This window comes from Schistocerca gregaria, chromosome 5, assembly GCF_023897955.1.
Source record: "Schistocerca gregaria isolate iqSchGreg1 chromosome 5, iqSchGreg1.2, whole genome shotgun sequence".
Classification (NCBI taxonomy): domain Eukaryota; kingdom Metazoa; phylum Arthropoda; class Insecta; order Orthoptera; family Acrididae; genus Schistocerca; species Schistocerca gregaria.
The window spans coordinates 240,930,286-240,950,101 of record NC_064924.1 but is presented as its reverse complement, the minus strand read 5'-3'; the positions used below and the strand labels follow the sequence as shown (position 1 = coordinate 240,950,101).

Sequence of the window (19,816 nt, the reverse complement as noted above, 5' to 3'; positions counted from 1 at the left end):
TTGAAAATTAGGCACACAGGTACGATAAGCAATAAGGAGGTTCTCTACAGAATTGGCGAAGAAAAGACCATGTGGGAAACATTGAAAAGAAGAAGAGAGAGGATGGTAGGACATGTGTTAAGTCATCAGGGAATAACTTCCATGGTACTACAGCAAACTGTAGAAGGTAGAAACTGTGTCAGTATAAATGGGTATAATTCAGCATCTTACACTTGCAGATCTAGCATGGATAAAGGAGGAGTTGCCATGTACACAAAACAAGGGTATAAGTACAAAACTGGAGAAGTAAGCAAGTTATGCGTCGATCAGCAGTTTGAAGTTTGTGCATGTTAGCTACAGCTAGATAATGTAGTGTTGATATTAGCAACAGTGTACAGGTTCCCATTAGGAGATTGGGAGTTATTCGTAAAAAAGGTTGACTCCCTGTTATGCTGTCTGTCAACTCTTTCTATACCGCAGATGAATTCTTGAATAGGTGTAAATAAATCTATAGGTGTAATATATGTATTTTGTGCCATTTAAGGGAATGGGGTAGGTAATAAAAACATTAAGTTTATTTTGTTTAAACCCCTTGTTTCATGTGTTCATTTCTAATGCACTTGACACATTCCACATGACAACGGTTACCGTTAGATCGATCAATGGAAAACATAACTAACTAACTAACTAACTAACAGAAAATTAGAATACACCCAACAAATAGTTGTGGATGTTGGGTGTAAGAGCTACTCGGGTGATGTGCATTGCGCACACACGTGTGTGTGTGTGTGTGTGTGTGTGTGTGTGTGTGTGTGTGTGTGTGTGTGTGTGTGTGTGTGTGTGTCTATATATGCCCTGAAATGAGAAATGTCCTGCCCACTATCCTTTCCACCCTTCCTACTGTGGTATTCCGCTGTCCTCCGAACCTACACAAAATACTCGTCCATCCTTACACAACCCCTTCTCCCAATCCCTTAGACCTAGATGCAAGACCTGTCCCATACATCCTCCTACCACCACCTACTCCAGTCTGGTCACTAACATCACCTATCCCATGAAAGGCAGGGCTACCTGTGAAACCAGTCATGTAATTTATAAGCTAAGCTGTAACCACTGTGCTGCATTCTATGTGGGCATGACAACCAACAAACTGTCTGTCCGCATGAACGGCCAGCAACAAACTGTGGCCAAAAAACAAGTGGACCACCCTGTTGCTGAACACACTACCAAGCATGATATCCCTCATCTCAATGAGTGCTTCACAGCCTGTGCCATATGGATTCTTTCCACCAACACCAGATTTTCGGAATTGCATAGGTGGGAACTTTCCCTGCAATACATCCTACATCCCATAACCACCCCGGCCTCAACCTTCGTTAGTCACTGTCCTCATCCCCTACCTGTTCCCATTCTAGCACTATACAGCCATCATTTCACCACAACATCCAGTCGTTTAATTTCTTTTTATTTCTCTCCTTTCCGCTAATTACCCCTTCCCCCTCTGCACCTTCTCTCCTGCCCTCTGTCTAAACAGCAACACTTCACTGTCCGCCTCTCCCACCATACTATCCCTCCCCCTCCCTGCCCCAGCCTCCTCCTTACCACCTCCCAGTCGCCACTCCCATCATGCACTGGTGCTGCTGTTTGCAGTGTGGTTTCAGCTCTCAGAGACTGCAGACATGTATGCAAGTCGCTTTTACGTAAATGTGTGTGTGTGTGTGTGTGTGTGTGTGTGTGTGTGTGTGTGTGTGTGTGTGTGTGTCTACTGCTGACAAAGGCCTTAATGGCCAAAAGCTTTAAGTTGTGAGTCTTTTTGTTGTGCCTATCCCAACTCATCTACTAATATATTACAGGGTCCAAGAGGTGACATTGGTATACCGGGATTGGCTGGTTTGCCTGGAGAACCATCTTTCAGTGGTTTACAAGGAGACCAAGGAGAACCAGGTAAAAATATTGTATTACAGCTTCTGTGCAGAGTTGATGAGTTGACTTGTAAATGATGTAAGAAAGTCATTGAAATAATTGGTTTTCACTGTGACAGTTGAGCTTACAGGTGGTTGTACATAAAATGAAACAATTAATTTTGAATTCATACAAAGTGAATGCCATTTGGCTCAAAAATATTCATATTATCATCAAAAGGTATAGTAAATGATTTAGGAGTAAAGAAGACCACACACTGATTAGCAGAAGTGTTCAGTCATCAATGGGCACACAATAATGAAGGAAAACTTCCTAGCTTTCGGACATATCCTTTAATTAGCTTAATCTCTCTCTCTCTCTCTCTCTCTCTCTCTCTCTCTGGATGAACACACAGGACCGTGATTGAAGTTCTGTCATTGGACTGGGGTCAGATGTTGAATTGGTTCAAGCAGTTAAAGGGACGAAGAGGTGGGAGGAGAGGTTGGGGAGGGGTAGCTGATGGCTTGGAGGGAGGCAGCCAGTGTGTGGGATAGGAATGTGAGAGATGGAGGCAACAGATGTATGGAATAGGAATGTGATATTCTGGGACTAGAGCCAGTGAGTTCGTGCAGCACAGTTCTACCCAAAGGACTCACATTCTGCCGCACACTCGAGTTCAATGAAGCAGGACTTCTCAAGGACCTACTCTCCTTCTGGTCCCTACAATAGAAACACTTCTTTGGTAACATTCCCTTCAACAAAAGCCACCCTAATTCCAAAAATTAAACACGCTTCTCGCAGTTCACACCTCCACCCAAGTGTGACCTTACCTACCACACCCAAGTCACCTTTGAGAAATTATATCCTACTTCTAACACAGCATGACCACCCTTCCCCAAGTCCCTTGACAAGAATGCAAATGTCTCAACAGAAGAAAGAATGGCAATTCACAACTTCAAGACAGACAGTCATTTAATCCTCCTCTGCTGCAATTTCAGCACAGCATTTTTGTCAGTGTGACCACCAACCAACTGTCCACCAGAATGGATAGTCACCACCAAAATGTAGCCAAGAACAGAATTGACCACCCAGTGCTGAAGCATGCTGCTGAACAAACATGCTTGAGTTCAATGGCTGTTACAAAACCTGTGCTATTGAATCCTTCCCCTCAGCACCAGATTTTTTGAACCTTGCAGATGGGCATTATCCTTGGAACACATCATTCACTCCCATAATCCTCCTGCCTACAATCTCCCACTGCACCCAATCCTCTGTCCCATAGTCTCCCCTTCCTCTGACCTGTCACCCCCTTACAAACCACACCTTCACATCATCATCATTGTGTGCCACATGAACTCACTGGCTCTGGTGCTCATGTATCGCATTTCTATCCCATACATGTGCTGCTTGGTTAGTGGTCTCATTTACTCCTAAAGTATTTATATTATGCTAGAACTTTCACTATCAAATGGGCATTCCTGTCATGTATTTGTATTCCTATCATGTATTTGACACAGATTGATCAAGCTTTGAAAGTTCGAATAGTTGGCTACAGAGCTCATCTTCTCAAATCAGAGTAATTTATTTATTGTAAGTCAAACACAATAAGGACAAAGAAAAATGTATAACAATGATAAGTGGTGTGAAAGGAAAGTAAAGTCAGTCAAACATTGTATTAAGAGAGGTGTTAGATATATAAGGCATCAAAATAGATTCAAACTGTGATTCTAACTCCTACATGCTCTATATATAAGTTTTAGTTTTAAAATGCTGCAAGCATTATTATTACTATGAGGAAAGTAAAAATATTTATTTACTATATGCAAAATAGAATGATTGACTGTTGTGTTTTGCTAGCAAGCAAGTCTCTTTGAGTAACCGGGTAGTAAAAACTCCTTGTGATATTAATAACAAAGAAATAGCTAAAGTGGTAAAGAAGACAATATTTGTGTTTGAAACTTGTCATTTTGGGTTTTCTGTTGTCACACACCTGCTTCACCATGTTCTCTGTTCTCATTTTACGATAAAATATTATATAATTTATTGAAACAAATCCACAATTTTGTTGGCATACTGATTGTTTCTTTTCTATATAAGTAAGTTTAAGTTTTTTAATGTCACTTTTCTTACAAAATTTGAAACCAGCTGAAGGAAGAGCAATGGAAAATTGTCTTTCTCATGCTTGAAAATGTTATTCATATGCTCCTATCTTATGAGGTTATTTCATTTGATAAGTGTTAATGATAATAAATGCTGTGTGATGTTTTCTAGAAATTATTCAGCTTAATGACGATGTCTGATGTGTTAGAGAAAAAGAACAAGTATAATAACAGTTTCAATATCCAGTGACTCATATAATGAATTAACTGTTTTTGAAAAATATATTGCAAGATCCGCTTCAGTTGCGCAAATTTTCTGGTCTTTACCCAGGTTTTGGCTAGAATAATCTAGCCTTCTTTAGAAGTATAAAATTACTATAACATGCCAGAGTAAAGCACAGTCAACATTAAAAATTAAAACCTATAGTACTGTGGTACCATGTCTAATTAAAACTACTTAATTGAAGTCCAGCCCTGGCATCAGTTCGCCATGTGGTCGGTTGGCAGGGGCAACTAGGTTGGCACTGACCCTGCATACAGAGAGTCAAGGCTGTATATCATTGGCTGTCTGTTTATCACGTATTGGGAGCTGAAAACTGTAATTTTAAGCAAACTAAGCATTATGTAGATGCAATCCCTATGTGTGTCAACTATACGCAAATTGTATTAAATTGTAGGAAATTTACTTGATGGGTATATAAAGTTTAAGGATTACCTTTACGACTTTATGCACATATGGTCATCGTGTAAAGTATCCCCACCGGACATGACTAGCAGTGAGCACTTTACTTGTCTCACTTATTTAAATCCTTACTCAGTATCTATAATGGTATTAGGATGTAACTGGGCATACAACGCCCCTGTCATCACACTACTACTATTGACCAACATAGGTCAAGCATATTAATTAAAGTGTGGTGGAGGGTACAATGTCTCTGTCATCACGCTTAAGTGTTATTGACCGACCTAGGTCAAGTATACTAAAATATAGTCTATGATGTCTGTTAGATGGGAAATATGTTCTATAGGTAACATTGTAAGTAATGCTATATGCGTGTAATGTTATTGTTATCATTAAAAGGGGAAATATTTATGCTGCATAATTGTTAAATTCACCTATGCTATTAACCAACATAGGTCATGTATATTAATTAAAGTGTGGTGGAGGGTACAACATCTCCGTCATCACGCTTATGTGCTACTGACCGACATAGGTCAAGTGTACTAACATATAATCTACAATGTACCTTTGTCGGGAATAATCTTCCACAGGTAACATTGTAAGTAACGCAATATGCGTGTAACATTATCGTTATCATTGAAAGGGGAAGCATTTAAAGCAGCTAAGTTTTACTTTACTGTGCTACATAATTGTTAAATTCAACTATAAAGGTGTCCAAACTCTCATGAAAGAGTAGTAGGCCAAACTTAAATTTAAAGGGAAGTGCGGTGCTTGATGTCTGAAAATGGTATGCGGCGACCAAGAGAAATATGGTGGTTGATATATATAGGTTTTAATTTTTAATGTTGATTGTGCTTACTCTGGCATGTTATAGTAATTTTATGCTTCTGAAAAAAGGCTAAATTATTCTATCCAAAATCTGGGTAAAGACCAGAAAATTGGCACAACTGAGGCAGATCTTGCAATGTCTTAGTCTATCACAGTTGCTGACAGAGCTGCGATATGCTAAAAATTCTTAACTGTTTTTGCTTGTTCTTTAGGTTTCAAAGGAGCTGAGGGAATTCAGGGATTACCAGGACTGAATGGTCTGAAAGGGCAGCCAGGAGACAATGGAATATCTACTGCTGGCCCACAGGGCTTCAAAGGCTTCAGGGGAGACCGTGGATTTGATGGCCTACCGGGAATAAGAGGCAGGAATGTAAGTACCATAAACAGAGTTCCTATGATTTAAAAGCTCAGTGTTGAGAGTTGAAAACCATTTAATGTTGTTTTGTGACATCTTACATTGAAATAAACATTTTGGAATTTGTTTCACATATTACTTTCTGTGACTGCTGACCTTACTGAATGGGAAGTTATGAAGAAAAAAGCAAATATTAGTTTGCCACACAATGAATTACGGAAGGTATTTGTTACAAATTATTTTGTATAATGATCGTCAGATGTAGCTGTGGTAAGAACAAAGTCATACAATCTATAATATATTTCAGGAAAAATATATGGGACAGTGGACAACAGTTCCAATCATTACTTACAATGAAGTACAAAAAAGAAACACACAAAAGTGACCACATAAGTTACTGAAAATATAACTCTCATATACATGGAGCCATACATCTTTACATGTAATCAATTTGGCACCTGGCTCCATGTATAAGGGAGATATATTTTCAGTATCTTATCTGCCCACTTTACTTCATTGTAAATATTGCTGGAAATTGTTGTCCACTGTTGCATGTATCTGACTGGAGGTATCTTTTGTATTGTATGTCTTTGTTCTTACCACAGCTATGTCTGATGATGTATTGAAAGGCATCAACTAATTAATTTGTGGCTGGGGCATTCCACAATTCATTGTGTACCAATTCTGAATGGCAGCCTGCCTCATAGACGGAAACATTTCTGTATCATGTGAAGAAAATATTAGGTTGCTTAGCATTACTTTTTTTTTCGAAACTGAAGTGAGAGGACTTGCAATGCGGTGGCCAAACTTCCCTGCATGGGGCCTCCTGGCCAACAATGCCATATGATCACTTCATTTTTTTTTTTCCAAAATAATGTTAAACACCCTCATAGGGTTCTATTTTTTGCATTATATAGAAGTTTGTGAAGAGCTCTAGAGTTTGTCTCAGCAGAAATAACACTTTTCCTGAGATAAAAGTCCTCCAAATATAATTTTTTGTGCTTTTTTAGACTGTATCTGTGAGAACATTTTTATGAACATTATTTGCTTTGCATTTTATGAATACTCTTGTGAAAAATGCAGTGAAAATACAAGAAAATTTGTGTGAATAAGGTAAGTTCAAGACCATAAAATAAATTCTACACTTCAATGGGAAATAACACTCTAAATAGAATTTTTTGTGCTTTTTTAGACTATATCTGTGAGATCATTTTTATGAACAATGTTTGCTTTGCACTTTATGAATACTCTTGTGAAAAATGCAGTACAAATACAAAAAAATTTGCATGAATCAAGGTATGTTCATGACCATAAAATATATTCTACACTTTAATAGAGAATAGGCAATTGTAAACTGTTTAGTGAACACATATTATGCAGAAAGAAATGACAGCTATTCAAATGTGTACCCTTGCTATGTACTGAGAGAAGTGAGATACTATGCAATTTAAACCTGTTCAGTAACTATAAATGTTTGAAACTACATCAATTTTTGATTTTCTCTCATTTTGATTATTTTCAGGGCTTGCCTGGGGACCCTGGACCCAATGGTCCTAAGGGCGTACAAGGAGAACAGGGCCCCAAAGGTTACCCTGGTTTGAAGGGGAGAGATGGTATACCTGGTTTGAAGGGACAGAGGGGTGATGATGGTTACCCAGGCCTCCAAGGGCCAAAAGGCATGAGAGGAGGAGATGGAGATCCAGGATTAATGGGCAGACCAGGTACAGACAGTTCTCTCTCTCTCTTCTGTTTTTCTTTCCTTGATGTGGGTTGGAATTGTGACTGCTGTCTGTATCTTAAAAAGTAGACCTAGTGTTTCTCACATGTACCACACTATCACAACTTCTTTCAATTCCCCAAACATCCACTGTGAAGATAAGAAAAGACCCTGTCATGAGTTGGTGACTCAAGCTTTTTAATGCACATATCACCACACAATGTGATAATGCCATAAAGTCATTTACTTAGGGAGAAAAGAGGCTTTTTAATGACACACAGTCCAGATTGTTCAACTGTTAGCAAAATACTTTAGTGGTGAATTTTAATGTGCTTCATTCAGGTTGTTTTTGTCTGAATGCAGAGGAAATGAGTGCTACTGGATATTGCTAAACATGCCGTAATACTAAATAATTTGTGAGATAGTTTTATGATTAAATCTTCTTGAATATTGTGTTCCCTATACTAAAGAAACATCACATCATGATAGATTCTGTACATTTCATAAAAATAGAGAAATGCCTACCATACAATGTCCCTAAAATTCTCTTAGAATGCCCTAAGCACAGGAAGGAACTAACATTTGGTTATTTGTCAAAATTGTTGAAACAATTTAAACCAAAGCAAAAGTTTCACCATACAGGTGGAAACTGAAGGTTCATTGTGGACCTAGGCAGAATCTCTGTGGTAAAAGGGATATGATTACGCTATAGAACTGTGGTGTTAACATCCTGGTGTGTACTGTACTGTATGTTTGGAAACTAATTTGCAAGTAGTATTATGAAAGAAGTGGTAGCATATATATTTAGCAAGACCTTTTTACTATTTTGAAGAATAGTGCTTGTAATTGTTTGAAATAAGATGTTGCTAATTTGTTCACATGGTGTGGTGTTGTGTAGTATTTTATTACCTGCCTTTTAACAAGTGGTAGCCCCCATGACAAATTATGTCACTCTTAAAACAGGGAAATGCCTAAAGGGATTTAGTGAGGTGCCATACTCTTTCTTTACACAACAATGAACAATCCACATACACTTTTGCAGATATTCTACTGTTTCATCACATATAGAAATGACACAGTCATGTCGCTGGTAACTTCTTTGAAGGATAGTAACCTATTGAATCCAAAAACTGACACACAAACTGTAAAACTATACCTGGATCAGAATAAAAAATAATTTATATCTGGGAATGGAAGAGGCTGGGGGTGTTGCCAGTTTGTTGTTGCATGTAATTGCAATATGGCTCCAGTACCAGTAGTTGTGCAGTTCTATATTGACTACATTCATATGTTAGCTGTTAATGTGCAAGTTTCATTTCTTTTTGCAGGCTCACAATAGTCTTGCATTTTCGTATGCAGTTTCACTGTTAGGTTCACACATTCCATGCAAGAAACATACCACACTGAGTAACAAAGCATGTAAGACCAAATTGTTTCACAGAGCTCAGTTTTTGCTCACAGCCGATTTATAGCTAGCAGCAGAGGTAACAGCAATGTGATGACTCTGCAGAGGATGTAAGATGTGACCAAACTTGTGCTCTGATTGGTTCTTGCTATGGTTGTTGTCTTGTAGGCAGCTAGCTTTCAGGCACTTTGTTATTCTGATCTAGGTCTAGACAACAATAAATTTATGTAAACTAGTTATTGTCGTGAATTGCAGATGGAAACATTAACTCAATGAGACAGTGAATAATGGCTTAATGTTTGAATTAAAAGACAAGACTGAAAAATTATGAGTTATGTAAATCTGGAATAGAATCAGCAACAGGCTCACTGAAAGTTAATGATAGCAGATTATGCAAAACAGTGTGTTAGTGATCTAAGTCCAAGAACTATTGTTAGCTTTAGCACTGGTGGCAAGTGTAGTGGTGCAGACTTAATGTTGCTGCTAGTAATGATGTGATTGGACTGCTGCTTGGAGTGGACTGGTTTAAGCATGTGATCACAGGCTTATGTTAGTACTAAGCAGGAAGTAACTGCTGGAAACAGTAACACACAGCATGGTTGACCTCCTTAGCCAGTGATATTTTGTAGTCTATTGAGGGCAAGAATGATTTTTACTGAAGTATTTCTTTTTCATCAGTTCTATGAAAGTACATATTGCAAACAAGTGTTTGAACTTTTTTTAAAGGAATATGAAATATGTTATGAATCACTGTTTGAAAAAAATCATTTTATTAAAGAAAATGTCAATCATTTAGTCACATATACTATGTGACTAATGAGAAAAGAATCATAAAATACTGATTATAACCTGATGTTAAAAGCAGTTATTATGAATTTGTTTAAAAAAATCAAAATTATTGAAAAATTTGCCAAATTGTAATATGAACATTTTGCAAGCCATGCTACACTTCTCTAAATTACAATTGCCTTGGTAATAACCAAGCCAGAAAAATATTTACTTGCTTTCATCAATATCAGATTAATTCCAGTTTAATTGCCAAGTCACAGCAGCAAATAAATAATGGTGCTTAAATAAATTTATGAACTACCACTGATATCTGTAATGAAACCAGTACATAAGAAAGGAGATATAGCATCAGCACATAACTATTGACCAATATCACTTATATCCATAATATCAAAAATAATAGAATACTGCATGCATAAACGGATGATTCAATATTTTGAACATAATGATATACTCACCTCCTAGCAGTGTGGTTTCAGATCCAGCCTTTCTACAGTCAATGCAGTTGAGAGTATGGTAGCAAAAATATACCATTGTTCTGAAATTAAAAATATTATCTGTGCAATACTGTTGGATCTCAGGAAAGCTTTTGATGTGGTCTCCCACAATATTCTCATTAAAAAAAAAAGAAAGAAAGGAAAAGAAAACTGTACCACTGTGGAGTGAGAGAGAATGCCCTATGCCTAATGAAGTCATACTTGGGCAATAGAAAACAATTAGTTAAGGGAAATAACCAAATGGCAGAATGTCTCCCAGTTGTAAAGGGCGTACCTTCAGGGTCTGTTCTTGGACTTTTCCTTTTCATTATTTATATAAATGATTTACCTGCAGTTGTATCCTGTGATGCAGTGCTATATGCTGATGACACAACACTCATCATATGTGATACCAATCTTGAAAATGTGCAACCCAGCATGGCAGTGGCAATGGAGAGGTGCACTACTTGGTTTGAAGAAAATGTACTGCAGAAGAATGGTAGTAAAACTGAAGCTTTGTATTCATTCTGAATACTCCCAGTCATGATAATAAAATAGTGAAATTATTAGGATTCCATGTAGGTCAAAAGCTCAACTGGGATTCCTACTTAGGGAAGATATGTGGCAAATTGGCATGTGCCATATATCTGCTGTACAAGCTGAGGAGCCGTGTCAATAAAGAACTTCTGTTGTATGCATATTTTGCATTCTTCCATTCGCACCTGAGTTATGGAATGCTATTATGGGGCAGTTCCGTAGGCCCAAAATTAGTGTTTAAATGGCAAAAGAAAGCCATAAGGTGCATAGCAGAACTTAGCCCATATGAATCATGTCGAGATTATTTTAAGAAACTAAATATAATGACAGTGTCTGGCCTGTATATTTACAACCGCCTTGTCTCGTTGAAGAGAATCTGAGTAAATTTAACTAAAGGAGAACAGTTCATGATCATAACATAAGAAGTGGACATACAATTAATATACCATATGCTAGGCTTGCAAAGGCACATAACAGCTACAAATATCTTGGTCCTGTCTACTTCAACAAATTACTTGAAAATGCCTACAAAGTGCCAGTAAATAAATTTAAAATCAGTCTTTTGAGGTGGATCAAAAGTAAAGTAATTTACTCTGCTCAAGAGATCCTTGAGTATGTGACAAATGACCCATTTTCCTTATGAGTACGAACTATAATTAAATGCAAACTATACATATGCCACACTGTGCAACTATTTTATTTCTGTTTCATGTACTTATTATTAATTATCTGCTTGATTATTTGTTTGTCATTCACTGAATTATGTAGTCATTTATCTTGTAATTGATCTATTAGGAAACTTCTTGTTATTATTTACATTTGAACAAATGTCATTTGAAGTTTATATTATTATTATTGTTATTATTATTATTATGTTAACACTGATGACACCAATTGGATGTAAGTATGCTCAATGGTGGAATAAAACATTTGTATTCTGTAATAACTAAATTTAATAATAGCAATAATAATATACAGTCAAATTTTATATTCATCACCCTCATTGCCTTAAGGACACAAGTGTTTTTATTTGCAGTTGCTCCATACAATATTTCTATTTCTCTCTTTAGTCAATTTTCTGTCCATTTATTATACAAGTTTTTAAATTTACTGTTTTAAAGTGCAAGTTATTATTTTTGTGTCCACTGTTCTGCTTTGGGCTTAAAAAAATAAAAATAAAAAAAATAAAAATAAAAAAAGCTAAAGTGTAGAATTCTTGGTGTTTCTGTGTATCCATTTATTATATTTATCTGTTTTTTGTAAGTTGTAATTTACAAAACAATGTGAGGATGAACATATGAATTAATTAATAAATGCTTTAAGGTATTCCGGGAGATGTTGGAGAGACAGGGTTGAGAGGTACCCCAGGACCCAAAGGACCAAAAGGCTTTAGAGGGGATCCAGGTTTTAGCCAGTTTGCACCTGGAACTAAAGGAGAACCAGGAGAACCAGGACTGAATGGTGTAATTGGTTTCCAGGGAGATCGTGGAGACTCGGGCCAGTCAGGGCTCCCAGGTTTTAAGGTAAACCAGTAATGACTCTTTACGACAACAATAAAGTGATACAGTGCATTTTTTAAGTACAAGTATTTCTGATGCTACTTGTCACAATTCCAAAAACAAAAGTTACAAAATAAATTGTAACTCTTTTCTGCATGATTCAAGACACAAAAGCAGAACTTTTGCACGAGTGAAATATCTTATTTATTAAGATCCCTCATTATAGTGTGTGATCACTACAAATGACCACCACAGTTTTGCCCCTGCATTACTAACTTACTTGCCACTACTCAAGAAGGGAAATAGCCAAGTCTGGAGTAGCCATGGAAGGTCCTGGCTTGATTGAAATATGTCTTCCTAGAGAATCCCATACAATTTCAATCAGATTTATATCCAGCAAGCTGGCAGGTCCTGGCATTTGAATGCAATACATCTGTACATGAAGATGAGCACTGTCATCCTTAAAAAAAGAGGAAGATTAGAGTTTAACATCAATGTTTAATGACAATGAGGTTATTCACAATCTTAGATTAGGGAGCGATGTGGAAGGAAATCAGCCATTCCCTTTCATAGGAACCATCCAGGCATTCTCCTTAAGTGATTTAGGGAAATTATGGACAATTTAAATCTGGATGGCTGGACAGAGATTTGAACCATTGTCTTCTCGAATTCAAGTACAGTGTGCTAACCATTGCACTGCCTTGCTCTGTATAAAAAAGAAATTTTTGCCATTTGTACCAACACAGGACAAAATGGAAGTTGCAAGATCTTCTGTATGTGATTTGAAATGGCAAAGAACCATTTTGGATGATATAAAGATTCATATGACCAGCCATCTTGATTCCTGCCTTCACCAGCAATCCATTACCATGATTCTGGAGTTGGAAGGCACGGAAGTTGAATGTGGACCAGAGGGTGTGGACCTGGATACCCACTAGGGGTCTCTGTGCTCGCATGTGCCTGCACCACGAGCCTCACTGTGTGAATGTGCCACTCTGTATTCCACATGAAGTCTGCAGCCAGTCACATTTCCTGTGGTCAGGTATTTAGGCGTGTGTGCGGCACTACACTGGCAGTATGGTGCTCGCCGTAGTTCGTGTGTGCATCTCAGCTGTACTGTGCTCCAGTTTAGATACCTACTGTCATTGTTTGGAGTATTGCCGCATTGTGGTTGTCTTGCTGTGTTCATCCCCTCAGTTACTGCTTGTTTGCCTCGTATCGTGTCCTGGTCAGTCGTAGTATCTGTTGTCCCCCACCTGTTCATCTGTCCTGTCTGTTCGTAGTTAGCAATACCTCCAGCAGCTCCCCTGCCTGGCGGCTTCGCATCTCCATTCTCTGCTGTGCACTGCACGTGGCTATAACAATGATAATGGGATATTTTGTGCACAGCTGTAGGGTTCTTTCACATTTATCCAGATAAAAGCCATTGGGATGCTAGTTGACATTGCAGTTCACAAGAGGCCAGAACACAGATCCATTTGATTTGCTTTCATCCAGATCTGTGACCAGTGTTTTTATTTACTAGAGTGTTGTTTTTTTAACAGAACACACATTATGAGTATGTGATCCTCCATAAATATATTTGTTGACAACTGAGACTGATAGTCTGTGTCCTAGTGCTCTTTGCTATGCTCAACGTAGTTGTGTCCTGTTGCCTATTTCAGTGCCCTGTGATCAAGCTGACAGTCACCTGTAGTTATCATTGTTCATGTGTAGCTTTGTTGTAATCTTTGAATGGCATTAGTTACCTAATGCTGTGAACTTACAGCTTCTGAACCTCCTGTTCCAAAGATTCTGATAATCGGCATTGTGTCACTTTTACTCATATCAATATTAACAGTAGTACTTAGCACCAGTGACTTCTGGAAGTGGCCAGTGTATCAGTCAGTTGCCTAGTTGGCATGCTTAGATGAGCAGTACACTACCTGTGGTTATATAGAATGATAGTGCTCCAGCCTATTCCATGAAATTGAGCTACTGACTATCAGGATATCTTGATTGATCTCTGAAGGTTGCCCCTCATTTATGTAGTATTTGCACAGTCTATTACTATATTCTCATGACTCTCTTCTTCTCTAGATGGAAGTGTTGTGCCACAAGCATAAGCTTGAAAAAGTATGTGAACTATATAGCATTCTATTTCAAAGAAAAATATCAGCTGATGATTTCTTTCTTTTTTTCTTCTTCTTACACTGTAAAAGATTTCCTTGTTAATTTTGAAGGTGAAGTTGGTGATATGTATGTGTAAACCAGAATGAGATTTTTACTCTGCATCGGAGTGTGCACTTATATAAAACTTCCTGGCAGATTAAAAGTGTGTGCTGGACTGAGACTCAGACTCAGGACCTTTGCCTTTCACAGGAAAGTGCTCTACCATCTGAGCTACCCAAGCACAACTCACACCCCGTCCTCACAGCTTTACTTCTGCCAGTACCTCGTCTCCTACTTTCCAAACTTCACAGAAGCTCTCCTGCGAACCATGCTGAACTAGCACTCCTGGGAGAAAGGATATTGCAGAGACATGGCTTAGCTACAGCCTGGGGGATGTTTCGAGAATGAGATTTTCACTCTGCACTTGAGTGTGCGCTGATGTGACACTTCCTGGCAGATTAAGACCATGTGCTGGACCGAGACTTGAACTCGGGACCAAACCAGGTTTGCAGGAGAGCGTCTGTGAAGTTTGGAAAGTAGGAGACGAAGTACTGGCGGAAGTATAGCTGTGAGGATGGGGCATGAGCTGTGCTTGGGTAGCTTAGATGGTAGAGCACTTTCCCACAAAAGGCAAGGTCCCGAAATCAAGTCTCGGTCCAGAACACAGTTTTAATCTGCCAGGAAGTTTCGTGTATATGTAAGTACTGCTACAGTTAATGTATTTTTAACTGTTATTATGGCAACTAGGATTGACATTACTGAACACATACAAATACGTACACCACAGATGTAAAAATTAATGTTTATATTTTGCAACCATATGCCATGACTCGTTATTTCATACAGATGTTTTAGATCACATTTAAATGCATGAAGTGGACAGTTCTCCACAATGTGTATTATTGCCTGTTCCTCCGCATCACAACCACATGCCAGCACTTTGTCAGTAACCTCATGTCTTAAAGACACTGTCATATCTCTACTGCCCTCTTTAGATGTCGTTTAGTCTTGACTATTCATAATAGGGAAGATAAAAATAATTAGGTGGACATTGTGGGGTAGATGATCCTTCCAGTTTTCTTTCCAATTTCTGGTCACATAAAAAATGTCAGCTCTGCTGTGATTTCCGTCTCCCCTTCTTGTCCCCTTCCCCATGATATTACCTGACACCCCCACCCTCACCCTTTTGGTTAGTTACTTATCCCTGGATTTGGATGGATCTCTTCTGGGGTCCAAAAACCTCCATCACTCCAATTGTGCTCCATTGTTTGTTTTGCCTGCTCTTACAGGAGTTTCAGGATGCTATTGCTTTTTGGACTGATGGCTCTAAATCTGCCAATCAAGTGGAATATGTCTTCACATCTTCTATTGGTATGGAACAGCCATATGTGGGGTCTTTACCATGAAACTGATGGCCATCTATCAGGCCCTTTGCTTTATTAAACAGCTGTCCCTCACCTGAGTTCTGTTATGTACAGACTGAATTAGTTGCCTTCAGACTGTTGCTCAGTGTTTTTCCCACCACTTGGTTTCTGATGATCTTAGTGCTACTGCTCGTTCGATTGATTTTCTTTGGGTTCCCAGCCACATTGGTATCCTGGTTAATGAACTAACCAATAGTTTGACTGGGGGTGGGGTGTACATTAGGTTTATCTTGGTTAATTCCACTATACTTTATTTTGAGAACAAAGAGCCCCTACAGCTCTCAGTACTATTGCCAATTTTAAACTATGAAATGAAAATGATTGCTGGCTGTACAGAAGTGATCTATAGAGGTGTGGCAACACTGAAATGTTGGTGTAAAGACATATAAAAATCATGTTATATGACTGGTTCTGGTAGATGTGCGAAGCTACTGTGCCAAGCTCACTTAACCATTAGATCTCTTCTTTCACTATAGCGTGTCTCCTCTGTTGGTCCTAACATTGAATACAAAGTGTCCTACACTGAAGAGAGATTTTTCAACTCTGTTCCCACTTTTGCTTTAAAGTTATCTGTAATTATGTCTGCATTACTTTTATTGAACAAAACTTGTAACTCCTTGTAAAGATGATCAACATCATTATCAGAGTGCAAATTAAGTGGGGCATAAACTTGCACCATTTCTGATGATTATATTTCATTTATCCTTAATAGCATTCAGTCTGAGAATTCCTTTTATATCAACATTTCTATTTTTAATTGCCTTTATAATGATGAACCACCTTGGTTTTACCTGCATAAAAAGATGTTTCTCAACTGTTGTTGTAACTAGGAACACAAGGAAACATGATCAGAAAATGATTATGATTATTAGGTCATGGAGTGACAAAAACTGAATTACACTGGATGTAGTTACAAGTAACAAATACATTTGACAACTAATAGCCCAGAGGCTCATACGTGGCCTTATAAGGACGCTGTCCCACCCAGTGTCACTAGAGTCCTATCGCATGTGCATGGCAGAACAGGTAAATGCAGTTGGTAACTGGGCTCCCCCTCTTGGGTGCTGCAGTAGCTGTGGCCAGCGGTCGGTCTGTACTATATTTTGCTTAGAGGCCTGAGTTATTTCCATAGCAGATGCAGGTGTAGGGGCTGATGGGTTACTACAATCCTCTATTTTTGGGGATGGAGGTGGGGGAGGAACAGGTGTTGGTGTTTGTGTCTGTGATGCTGTTACTGCAGAGACGTCCACGGTTTCTGCGAAGACATGTAGGGGACGGGGGATGAGGTGGTGGAAGAGCAGCCAAAGGTGGAAAGGTTCGAAAGTTTTCTGATCTGCTTGGACCAGGACATACAGTCAAAATCAATGGGATGAGAGCATCTGAATTGCCATTAGATCCTGGGGTGACAGGTGGACAGGACTGGCAGTAGAGGGCAGGAATCATCTGGATATCGGAGCCCATGATGAGTGGTGTTGGATGAGGAGTAATGATAGCAGACTGACGAGGACAGGCTCTGGTAACAAAGATACAGGTACCATCCCCACTAGTGGAGGTACTGGCTCAGCACAGTGTGAGGCACCCGTACTGGACACAGGAAGCAAACCCATTGTCAGTGCTGATAAAACCCTGGCTGCCAGACTAGGTGGGCATGGTAGATGTAGATGTAGATGGTCAGGCCTGCCCAAGCCCGGAAGTGGGCAGGGTCACTGACGAATGAAGTGTCACATCCGTGGCATGAGGAAGGGATCCAGCACCCATCCTGGGATACAAGTGATTACCAAGCAGGAGCTCAGCAGGATTCTTGGCTCCAATTGGCGTCATTCTGTAAGAGCTTAAAAGGAATGAGAAAGCCTCCTCAGCTGGCAATTATTTGATGTACTTGCATGCTTGCATCTTAAATGTTCAAACATGGTGTTCTGTCTCACTGTTAGACTACAGATGGAAGGGAGGCACCATGAAGTAGGGAATGGCATTGTGTGTTGAAAAGTCCTTGAAAGATAGCGCCATGAAATGAGCACCATTGTCCCAAACCAGGGTGCAAGGAAAGCCTTCTATGGAAAATATCTTTGAGAGTGCCTTTACAGCTGCATCTGCTGTAACAACAGACAATGAATGATGTAAGGAAAACCAGAAATTGTATCAGTGACCAATAACTAGAAAGTGTCTAAAAGAGGACAAGTGAAATCAATGTGGACCCTCTCTGAAGTGTCTGTAGGGGCTGGCCATGATTGGCGAGGTGTTCCACCCCCTGATAATGCCCAGCCAAAACACATGGAGGCGAGCCAACAGTTTTGTGCAAGAGATCCCTCAGTGACATTGATGTAATAAGTGGAGGACCTCCCACACCAGAGAGCTTGATCCACGCACGATGAGGAGAGTTAACCCTTCTGTTGACAATAGAATAATGCCATCCAAGAGGGGGAGGCAATTGTGCAACACATAATAATTCCAATGCCGGTTTGATGCCTGGCCTGGTAGAGAGTTGCACCACCATGTTGGATCCAGCAAATGACCTGTCAGAGCACCAGACCTGCTGTCAAGGCAGTGGCAATAGGGGAACTGGTGATGGGGATGCCATCCGCCATGTGCCTCACTTCCCTACACAGTTGAAAACAAATCAGTTCCTCCTCGTCAAACAAGGGGTCAGTGCCTACGGAGACTTGGAACAGTACATCCACATTTGCATGTTGCTACATAGAAATGAAAATGGATCTTGTAATTGTACTGGGACAAGAAGAGACACCAATTCTGAAGATGATCCTCTGGTAAGGATTCTGATGGGCAAACAGGAAATTAAATGAAATTTTGCACCATACAAGATCGCCTGAAAATTTTTTAGGGCATAGTCAATAGCAAGAACTTCTTTTTCCATCCAAGAAAAATGTTGCCAAGCCATGTTGAGTGTTTTTGATACAAAAGCAATAGGCTGTTCAGAGCTATCTGAATGATGATGGGCCAGGGCTGCTCCCACCCTGTACCTAGATGTGTCCATGGCCAAGACCAGATGCTTGTCAGGTTGAAATGTTGCAAGACACAGCACAGAGCAAAAATTATCCTTAAGCTGAACAAAAACATGCTAAAAAGCAGCAGACCAAACAAAAAGAGCATGTTTCCAGAGCAACAGATGCAAGGGATGTGTGATAGTAGCTGCTCTTGGAATGAACTTGTAACAGTACACCACCTGAAGTTCTTGTAAATTAGATTGACAGGGCAAAGTTGTAATGGTGGTGACATGTTCCAGGGGGTGCACGCCCTGTGGGGAAATTTTATGACTCAAATAAACAATGGAAGGCTGGAAAAAGTGAGACTTACATTCGAGGCCCACATGCTATAGAACAGTAAACATAACACAGACGTTACATAGGTGATCCAACACATTAGCACCTGTAACAAAGATGTCATCAAGATAGTTGATGCATTAAGGGACACCCGATGTAACTTGTTCTAAAAATGTTGAAAGATGGCAGGTGCTATAGCAAACCAAAAAATTATCTGTTCACATTGATAGAGGCCAAAAGACATATTAACCATAAGTAACTGTTTTCATGCCGTCTTCAACACAATCTGAAGGTAGGCATCTGCCAAGTTGATTTTCAAAAAGAAGTGGTCTCCAGCCAACTTTGTGAACAATTCCTTTGGGTGAGGTAAAGGGTAAATGTCTATAAATGCATTAATAGTGACCTTGAAGTCACCATAGAGCCAAAGTTGGCCAGACTTGAAGAAATCAGTCTAATCACTTCCAATTACCTTAAGCAATTCAGCTCCATCTTGACGTGGTCACATACAGCTACTGGTATTGGCTGTGCCTAAAAAGAGCGAGGGTGGGCAGAGGGTTTGAGACTGTTGTGTGATGCAAAATTTTTTGCATGACCTAATCCTTTGGCAAACATACCTGGAAGCTCAGAACACAAGGAACTGAATTCTTGATAAGGCACTTGGTCTGGCACCACATGGACAACATCCGAAATAAAAA

General features: G+C 39.3%; 1 protein-coding gene across 1 annotated transcript in view; it reads left to right on the top strand.

The window, feature by feature from the left end:
• The window catches only part of LOC126272030 (collagen alpha-5(IV) chain-like), a 545,215-nt gene that overhangs the window by 449,544 nt on the left and 75,855 nt on the right, over positions 1-19,816 (top strand). Inside the window, exons 21-24 of the mRNA XM_049974535.1 lie at positions 1,833-1,923; positions 5,703-5,860; positions 7,368-7,566; positions 12,093-12,292. Of these exons, the coding sequence (XP_049830492.1) occupies positions 1,833-1,923; positions 5,703-5,860; positions 7,368-7,566; positions 12,093-12,292 (648 nt within the window). The remainder of the gene's footprint in view (positions 1-1,832; positions 1,924-5,702; positions 5,861-7,367; positions 7,567-12,092; positions 12,293-19,816) is intronic.